This window comes from Pseudomyrmex gracilis, unplaced genomic scaffold, assembly GCF_002006095.1.
Source record: "Pseudomyrmex gracilis isolate BER0280 unplaced genomic scaffold, ASM200609v1 scaffold_781, whole genome shotgun sequence".
Lineage (NCBI taxonomy): Eukaryota > Metazoa > Arthropoda > Insecta > Hymenoptera > Formicidae > Pseudomyrmex > Pseudomyrmex gracilis.
This window is the reverse complement of record NW_018021365.1, coordinates 40488-50657: the sequence shown is the minus strand read 5'-3', so window position 1 is coordinate 50657 and position 10170 is coordinate 40488. Positions and strand designations below refer to the sequence as shown.

At 34.2% G+C, this 10170-nt stretch overlaps 2 protein-coding genes across 4 annotated transcripts; one reads left to right on the top strand and one right to left on the bottom strand.

Moving 5' to 3' along the window:
* Positions 1–1988: 1988 nt before the first annotated feature.
* Positions 1989–4823, bottom strand: LOC109861480 (N(4)-(Beta-N-acetylglucosaminyl)-L-asparaginase). Of its 3 annotated transcripts, XM_020441142.1 has the most exons (7): positions 4758–4823; positions 3942–4148; positions 3632–3796; positions 3060–3216; positions 2751–2976; positions 2360–2664; positions 1989–2261 (listed from the first exon to the last, which is right to left on the bottom strand). In XM_020441142.1, the coding sequence occupies exons 3-7, from the start codon at positions 3777–3779 to the stop codon at positions 2018–2020; spliced, it is 1080 nt and encodes a 359-aa protein (XP_020296731.1). In that variant the 5' UTR covers positions 3780–3796; positions 3942–4148; positions 4758–4823; the 3' UTR covers positions 1989–2017. The 3 variants fall into 3 exon arrangements, with proteins under 3 accessions (XP_020296731.1, XP_020296732.1, XP_020296730.1); XM_020441143.1 differs by lacking the exon at positions 3942–4148 and having other exon boundaries at positions 4758–4776; XM_020441141.1 differs by lacking the exon at positions 4758–4823 and having other exon boundaries at positions 3942–4751.
* On the top strand, positions 4758–7227 carry LOC109861481 (thioredoxin-related transmembrane protein 2 homolog). Its single transcript, XM_020441144.1, has 5 exons — positions 4758–4966; positions 5057–5237; positions 5324–5510; positions 5613–5808; positions 5891–7227. The coding sequence occupies exons 1-5, from the start codon at positions 4823–4825 to the stop codon at positions 5987–5989; spliced, it is 807 nt and encodes a 268-aa protein (XP_020296733.1). The 5' UTR covers positions 4758–4822; the 3' UTR covers positions 5990–7227.
* Positions 7228–10170: the final 2943 nt, after the last annotated feature.

Below are 10170 nucleotides of genomic sequence, written 5' to 3'. Positions count from 1 at the left end.
TTTTTTTTGTTAGTTTTTTAAGTAAATATGTTTATTAGATTTCTTAAAATATCATTCTGGGCATTATTCCATCAAAGTATTGTGAAGTTCTAACAGATGGCAGTACTAGTGGCTCATATAAACATGGCTGACTAGGCTTCATCTTTTTTCGACAACGCTCCCTCCCTTATCTCCATGAGTTCTTTAATATGATCTTTATAGTCTCCCCTCCTGTTAAACGTAAAACCTAAGTACTTAAAGCACCTAACCTTTTCTATGCTCTTATTTTTCCACCCTAACTTGTTCACTATCGTTTCTACTTCTACTATTGAACACCAATAGACTTATCCGCACAGAGTTCCAAATTTCTTTGTTTCAAAAATCTTCTCACAGTGTCCATCATATCTTCCAAAGCCGTTTTGTTCTTTGCCAACAGGACGATGTCATCTGTGTAAGCTAGCGACCATATTCTTCTGTTTCCAATTGCAATTCCTCCTACATTTCTTTTCGCCAATTCACCTTCTAAATCCGCGATATATAAATTGAAAAAGGTTGGACTCAGTACGCATCCCTGCCTTACTCCCTTATTCACTTTGAATCCTCTAGTGAATCCCTTCGTTGTCCTAACCGCTACTTCTGTTTTCGCATAAATGTTCTTCAACTTACTAATCAGACCTCTACTTATTCCTTTCTTTTCCATGATTTTCCACAAAGTTTTTCTATCTACATTGTCAAAAACTGCCTTCAAATCTACAAACAGAGCGTATAACTTCTCTCCTCTTCTTTCCTTGGCCTTTTCTCTCTGAACCAAATGATTCAAAACATATATTTTATCCATAGTCGATTTTCCTTTTCTAAACCCTGGTTTATTTTCCGGAATCAATTCCTTTTCTTCCACTTCCTCTTCTAATCTACTCCTTATTAATTCTGCGTATACTTTATAACCTGTACACAGCAGCGATATCCCTCTGTAATTTGCCGCAACATTATGATCTCTCTTGTATATAAGTAGGGACAATTATGCTTTTCCTCTATTCCTCCGGTATTCTTCCTTTGCTCCAGACTTTCCTTATCACTTCGATCAATCCCTTTTTTACTGCTCCTCCTTCAAGTTTCCATGTCTCCATTGGAATGCCATCTATTCCCGCTGCCTTGTGTTTACATCTTTATAAATGTGCTTGATACGCGTACCATTTTGATACGATACGCGTGAAGGAGTATCGTAACAGCTTAATATGACATCGTTGTTGAGAGTGACTGATTTGTTGATTTTACACACTTTGTTCTTTTGGTAATCCCGTGCGTGCACATGTATTGTGCCGATGCATTTTCGGAGCATGTTTCTTGTTCACGCGCGCATATTTAATAGTAAGAAGTAATATCAAAGATTATATTTTTTGAGTAAATATTAGTTTTCTTAGTGTCCAACTCTAGAAGGATAATAACTATATAAGAGTAATAACTATATAATTACATAACATATATTTTTATATAAAGTTTTTTAGATATTGTATACAGACATAAATGATACATAATTGTATGTTTATATGATGTAAGTTTCTCAAAGGAAGATATGATAAAATACAAATTTTTATTTTCATATATAATTAGGAGCAGAAATAAGACACACTGAGTGGAGCCAAAATCAAAAATATATACCTAACTTATGTAAAATGTTTTCTTATAGAATAAATAAGTTCGCAAATGCATTGGTTTGTAAAGCCACTTATGAAATGACTCTTGTTTTAATTGTATTTACTTATATTGGAATAAAAGATCGCCCATTGCTTCCAATCATAATAATTAATTTTATTTAAATGTATTGTACTACTACAATCACTTTCATTTTGACTAAAATTTGCAAGAATATATGCATTTATCATTTTACAAGCTAACTGTTCTTACTGATTTTATCTTAAAACTGTTAATGTTGGAAATTGGTAACAAGATAGCAGAGATGTTCGATACATAGCGTGCGTTTACGCAACTTTGGTCAATAGTTTTAAAAATATTAACACTTTTCATCTTTATTTCATCTTTACATTGGTTTGTTATAATTGCTACATGAAATCGATTGCAGTTTAGGTCCTCCCAAAATGGGACTTGCGGCCCAATATTCGAACTTGAGCATCCCGTTACACGCCGCTCCATATTGCCCTTTCTTATTCACCGTAATTACTGCACCAAAAAATTTAGGATAATGCTGAGCGATTCTGTTAATCGCCGTTCTGGCGGCTGCATTTGGCTCCGCTCCATTGCGCATTTCCTCCACCGCCAAGAAGCTACACAATAAAATAATATATATTCAGTTTTATTAAAATAATTCTAAATACTATCGCATATAAAATAAAATCTGTGCTAAAAGTTTAAATGAACGGACCTTGGGAGAAATCGCATCATGATATCTCCGTCGCCAGTACCGGCTGCCGCACCAGCTTCTTGATCGGCGTACGCGCCAGCCCCGGGAATTGGCGAATCCCCGATGCGGCCTGGTATCTTGTGGTTGGCGCCGTTTGTGGACGTGCCGGCTGCGATACGACCCTGCGAATCTATCGCGAGCATTCCGATTGTATCGTGATTTTCTTCACTTCCAGTTATCTCACTTTCCATATCGTCATCACTGTTCTCTTTTACATCCTTCGGACGATAAGGACCGCAGCTTGTTGTCGGATTTGGTACGACATTCTGAGACCAACAGAAATATCGATAATTTATAGTAATGGAAATAATTACAAAAATTAGATTTCGCAAGCCTATTTCAATTGGTGTACCTTCCAAAAATTCGGTTGGCATTTATTCGCTTTCCATTGCATCCACATTTGCTTGGACTCATTTGTCTGAAGGGATTCTTTCTTGAAACCCATCTTCACGGCAAAATCCGAGGCCAAGTCTCCGCCCAATAAAGAATGCTGAGTGTTCTCCAGCACCTTGCGAGCGACTGAAACGGCGCTCTTTATGTTCCTCAGTCCTCCTACTGCGCCCACATCCATCATAAATCTGTTAAAGGATCACATTTCTCAAATAACAGACAACAACACGTTGTTTGAAGAAAGAATAAAGAATTGTTACTGTTTTATTACCCATCCATAATCATTGCATCCAATGCGGTTTCTCCAGTTTCGTCTGGACTACCACCAAATCCCACTGTCTTCCTGCATTGCTGTTCTTCGCACAGCGAGCATCCTTCTTCTATCGCATCTACAGCGCTCTTCTTTTCATTATTTATCACATCCCACGCTACATAGATAAGAATATTTTTATTCAGCTAAGACATCTACTTAGATCCAAGCAGATTTAAAATAGATCTAATGATAAATAAGGTGTAAAGTTACCTAGAACTACTTATATCTATATCTTTAGATCTACTTTATATCTAATTTGGATCTAAGTAGACCTATTTTTCCATTTTTTTATCTCGTTAGATTTAAATTAGATCTACTTAGATTTAATCCATTTTTTTCCTGAAAATCTGGATGATAGAGCGATATAGATTTTAGCAGATGATATTGACATTTCTTTTGTTAAATATCAAAAAATGACAGATAAACAACTAAAAGGTCAAATATCAGCAAATCAGATATTAAAGAAGATATGACGCAGAATTGTTACATAGGAGGTTTCTCATAAAAAAAAAACTTGAAAATTAACATACCTTTCTCTGTTGCGGATTTATAAGACCAAGTGATCACTATCACAGGAAAGCTATTATTGAAAGTATCAACATTTTGTTTCTCGCTCGCGTGGATTAGCAAACAAGCTCCAAAAAGTAGCCAGATCCTTAAGAAGGAAGCGAACTTCATGTTCGCGCCGGCGATTTCTGGGAATATGTAAAAACGCTGCGTATTAGCGTGCACTTTGTACGAAAAAAGTTGAAGGAGAAAATAGAATCTGATATATTTTTTTATAAATGTTTCACGTGATACAAAGATAAAGAAAGACCGCTCAAGTATCTCTCTCCTCACCAACGTGATGATTTGCTGTTGCTAACTCGCAACGAGGAATTCCGTGCGCTAATCTTATCTCAAGCAGTTTTTACATATTGTTCTCGAATAGATATTTGCAGTTCAATTGTACGGAATGTCATAGTCGCGACCAATGATTTGCAGTTGGGTTCATCGAACCGCGTACCTAATCCGTAAACACATTCGATCCGATTTGCGATGTTTTATCTATAAACAAAACAGCACAAAACGCGCGTGCGTACGTGTTATTGTACGTGCAAAATACAAATAAATAAGTGAATAAAAAATTGTCTGCGTTATTAGTTTTCTGTTATTTTTTTAATCGCTTGATCTGAAACGTGACGACTCGAAAATATCGTGTTGTTAATTATATGCACACATATAATGAAGTCACACAGGTCACACATGTAATCAGGAAGCATTAAATATAAGTATACTTGCGGAATGGATTATTGAGTAGTTTTTGAAAAGAGTGTCACTCTCTCTTGTATTTGTAAACACACATTTAATTTACGTAACGTTGCATCGTTGAAATGTACATTTCAACGCGGCAACGTAAACGAATTTTATTCAGATCAAGTGCACGTTCAACGACATGTGAAACTTGAGCACATGTCGTGACAGCGGCTCCGAGTTTTGACTCCGTTCGGCTAATTCGACGAAAAGCAGCTCGAAACAGCTGACAATTCATTTCGTATTATGTGTGCGAGATAGTGATTGTTTTTTTAAAGAATTGTAAAATAGGGAAAAGGACAGGTGATCTTTCGTGATAGATCGTGCAATAAAGTTGCGCGACAACAATATTTTAACACTGACCCAATTCGCACCTCCACAAAGGTGCATAACCTCGAAATCCCGCTTCCAACGCACTCCGCACAAAAATGTCATTTAAAAAAGATCTGAGGCTGCTCGTGAAGCCGTACTACTTGATAAACATCCTCCTCAGTGTCTCTTATATTCTGTCGAAGCGCGTTCCCGTAGTCTGTAATTATATATTTGCTCAAGACGACTGCGAACTCGATGGGGTAACTACAAATTTTCATCAACAATATGAAACTACCAACTAACTTGTATTTCATGTATTAATCAATACGTTTTTTTACTTTTCTTTCTAGAGAGAAACAGAAATTCTCTTTTTTCTTATAATTGTTATCATGATAAGAACGAGAAAGACTGGTAGTGTAACAATGATAAATTATTTGACATCCAGCTTTGTGTATACAAAAGCAGCAAACTTGATTCTGTGGTTTTACGCGGATGTGAGACTGGGCATTCTGTTCGCATTTGTTTTCATACGTAGGATAACACACAAAATATTAATAATTGTATTGAGATAAATTTATAATTAATATACAAATAAACAATTAATTTGCTTTTTACAGTATGTGGATTGGTGTTGCCAGAACCGACATATCAAGGACCTGAAAATGTAATTTATCTACATGGTGCTCACGGACTGCAGGAAGAATTGCAACGTGACCCCAGAGTAACTTGGCTTATAGCTTTTTACACCGCATGGAATCCAGCTTGTGTAACGTTTGCACCGATATTCTCTGAGCTCTCAGCAACGTGAGTGTTTTTAAATTTCTTCATCGCTGTGAGAGATATTTTGTTTGTGGCATTTAATGCCACATGTAAGAAAATTTATCATATATATTAGGTTTGTTGTAGTTATGCATTGGAGAACTTCAAATTTGGCAAAGTAGATGTTGGAAGGTATCCTGATGCAGCGGCAAAATATCATATTAGCGATGCCAGTACGAGCAAGCAATTGCCCACATTGATACTATTTAAAAACGGCAAGGAAGTGGAGCGACGCCCATACGCAGATCATAAAGGAAAGCTTGTTAAATTTCTTTTCTCACTAGTACGTATCGTTAATATGTAAAGTTCAAATCGCTTTAATAATTCTATATCTTTCGAATGTATGATCTTGAATATCCATTTAGGACAATGTAAAGGCTGCATTTGATCTCAACAACGTTTACGAAGATTGCAAGAAGAATCCTATCAAGAGAAAAGAGAAGAAACCCCTGAAGGTGGAATAATAAAAACAATCTTAGGCATTTCTAATGTAAAAACAAAACAGCTCATAGTCAAGCGAAGATTCCATATAGATGGCTTCTACTATGTAGAAAAACCACCTGGCGCTTACTTCGACACGATTACGAACTAAACCGTGAAGACTTTATTAAAACTTTTGTTGTGCATGTATTTATATTCTGTAGATACATAATTGTTCTCTCATATTATCGAATCGTCCTGTGTTAAAATTGTTTATTTGCGCGTAATGTGTAATTCTCTCATGGTTATATCATTATTGCATATATATATTATATATAAGAAGCCATAATAATATATAATTAATACATAAGATTCAATTTATATATGAAAACCTTGACCACTACAAGTAGTCGTGTTATATTACGTTGTTTCATTGCTTCATTAAAAAATTTAGATTACGACGTTCTTCGAAAAAAAAAAAAAAACAATCTTATAGCGTTTTTAATCGATACGGATTGAATTGCTTCCGGAGCAATTAATGACGTCACTTTGGTAAATTTGATTGGTCGATTTGCCAAATTGACATTATTAATCGTTCCGAGAGAGCGATTCAAACCGTATCGATCAAAACCGCTATTATTACACGTCACTCACGTCAGTAGATATGACGAGATATGTTCAGTCACAAAAAGAAGCTGAAACGTCTGTTTATTAACACGTTGAATGCCATGGGAATCACCATGGTGATCGGCGATACCGAAATTAACGATAGGCATAATTCAAATAAATGACAATACTTCTAATATTTTCAATATTATTATCAAATGTTATTACAAAGATGTAAAGGAACTAATGCACCATAGAACGTGTAAAATAGTTTTATTTACATGTCATGTACATCAAGGTATATTTTTCAAATCAGTTAGTATAAGTTATACGTGCATGTTGCGATGTGTCGTATTAAAACACGGTAAACAGAGAAAAGGTGAACCAATACAATCTCCGCAATATGTGACGACTTTTTTTGTCTGATTTTTCGCATTTGTTCTACCTATTTCTTTAGAATTTTTCTCATAACATCTTTTACAAAATCGGCGGATGATTCTGGCTGTTCCCGGCATTTCTTTTATATTTCGTGACGTTTTTTCAGCGAACTCATATTTGAAGAAACGAAACCAATGTCAATTTCGCTATTTTGACATTTTTGTTAAGTGCACAGCTAGTTTCATGCGAAAATCGCGAATTTTAATATTACAGCGCGTTACGTGTTTGAACATTACTAGTGCATTCACAATACATGTATTTAGTAAGATTTCTACTGCTAACTTTCTGTACCATTTTACAGTTTTTCGCAATGGTGTGCCATATGCGATCATCTGATCTGACAAATCAACCAAAAAGACTGCCAAATTATAGTCTACAACTATTGTTGGCTTTTTATGTAAAAACAATTTTTTATTTACAGTTGTCATCTCCTCCGTCGAATGTTTAGTGGAAAGCATCAACACATCTCTTTTATCCTTCCATTTTAAGATTGTTATATCTTTTCCATTTTCTCGAGCTATAAATTCCCCACGTTTTAATTTTTTGTCGTTACCTCCGGTGGATTTCCTCGACGATTTTTCTGCAGGATTCCTACCAAATGTGTATGAGTGGCAAGTAATTTTTCCGCTAGATCAACACTCGTATACCGATTATTTGTGCAGATAGTATGGCCTTTGCCCAGTATATATTTCAGCTATATATTTGAAACAAATATACGTATCCTGCTCCGCTACATAATTTAAAAAGTTTTATTCCACATTTGTGACGTTTTTGTTTTAAATATTGTCGAAATATTATGGGTCCCCGGAATGGCAACGATTCATCTGTGCGTATAACACTTCGTCTGGATTGTAATATTTCTTAAAATTATTGTTTAATATATCAATAATTCTATTAATTTTACAAGGGGCGACGTTGTACCAATCGATTTGGACGAAATTTATAGGATCGATAGATGACTATGTGGAGTATTGCAGGGTAAAGTAATATGACGCACTACTCAAGCATTCGCGAGAAAATGAAATTTGAAAATTTCGAGTTCCTTTATAAGAATATTAAATAGATCGTTCAATCGATCTATTTCGAAGAGCGCGTAGCGTAGCGGTAGCGTACTAACTTATTAATAATGTCGATGCTGCTGGTTCGAGTCTCTCGATATAGTTTTTTTCTCCTCAAAATTCTACAATATAATCTAAATGTAAGTAATTTGTTTATTTTAAATGTAAGTAACGTTTTTTTATTTATTGCACGTTATAAAAGTGCATTTTTTGCATAAAAACTCTGTGATTTAAAAAATACGGTAAAAATAAATAGATTATTACTAATTACTAATTGTGTTCATAAAAAGCGGATAAATAAGTGCACACCTTTATGTCAATCGTGTGACGTTTATTTTTATAGACAAGTCAAAATTTTATAAAGCGTTTGCAGAATTGTTCAACTTTAATAGAACAAAACCGCGAAATAACAACTCGTGAAGATTGCATAAAAACCCTGACGAAAATGAGAAGTTTTATAAACGTTTATTTGACGTTTGTATGAGCGTTTTGTGGAAGTTCGTAGAAAATTTTGAAACGGTCATTAAAAAGTTCATAAAGCGGAACGCTACAGCGTTTGAAAGGCGTTTGTATAAAGCGTTTCTGAAAGTTTGCATAGTGTTTACGTTAAGCGTGAGACGAAACAAAATAGTTTATTAAGTTAAATATTTATCTAAAAATTCAATAAAAGAATATTTCGCGACTTGCGCTTTCACACAGCTAAGAGATTTCACTTGAATTAATTTTTGGAAGCCCAGTTCAGCTCGCCAATCAACCGATAAATTCCATTAAAAGGGACCGGACCTGAAAAAATCCTAAGATGATAGCGGGATTCGAACTCGAGAAGTCTCCGTCGTATTCGCAGCACCTGCACTCACAAGGGGAGGTCGCGAAGTGTGGGTCACCGATTTCAATAAGATTTTTTTGTAGTATAGTACTGTACCAGAACAATACTTGAGCAAAGGGATAGGACGCATCTCTCAGCCATTTTCGAGAAAAATCGATTCAAACTATTTGGATTTACTTATATATCGTTACGGTTTTCCAGAATTGCGGTGTAGCGCAGGTGCTTCATCGCCTGACTACTACGCTTGAGACTAGGGTTCAATTCCCGTTGGTTTTTTTTTTTTTTTTTTTTTTTTATGTGATATAACAACATATATACGTATATTCATGTAAAATAAAATTAATTTCACCACTAACTTTAATTTTTTTAGTGTGTATTTTTAAAAGACAATATTTTTCTAATTTTAATTAATACTTTGTTTTACATGTAATAACAATACAAATAAAAGTATGCAATAGCACAGTTAGCACGTTTCCTAAACGCAGCCAATGCTTATTGTTTTATGCATTTATCCAATAAAATAATATAAAATAAAATAATATAATATAATATATATATAAAATAAAAAACACACACAAATACAAAATGAAATAAATAAAACATCAGTATTTGAACATAATTACAATTGAAATTCAAAATTAAAAAACAACTGAAAAAAGTATTTTGCCAAAACACATTTATTCATTTTCACTATCTACGCTTTCTGGGTTACAATTATTTGGATGATATTTATCATAAAAGCACGTGAAACACTAGTTTTGTTTACACCATGAACATTTACAAGATTTAAAGATTACAAAATTCTTCTGCTTTATTGAAAGATAAGAGAGAAATAGCATCACGCAAAAATTCCATAAAAATAAATTCAATAGTCCATCATCAATTAAGCGCTCCTATTTTTTCTCCTATGATCAAATATGTATGGTTTGCGGCAAAATTGATAGAGGAGAGATCAATTTTTTTAAATGTAAACGACGTATGCTTTCCACTATCACTTTTAAAAAAGAATTGTGCGTGTAAAGATGTATCGTTCATAAAATGTTCATGGTGTAAACAAAACTAGTGTTTCACGTGCTTTTATGATAAATATCATCCAAATAATTGTAATCCAGAAAGCGTAGATAGTGAAAATGAATAAATGTGTTTTGACCAAGGTTGGGTAGTGTCTAGTTAAAAAGATAAAAGTTAAGTTAAAAAGTTAAAAAGTTAAATAATTTTAACTTTATCTAGTTACATTTTTAGACTCTTATCTTTTAACTTTATTTAGTTATATTTTATCGGTAACTAGTAACTTTTT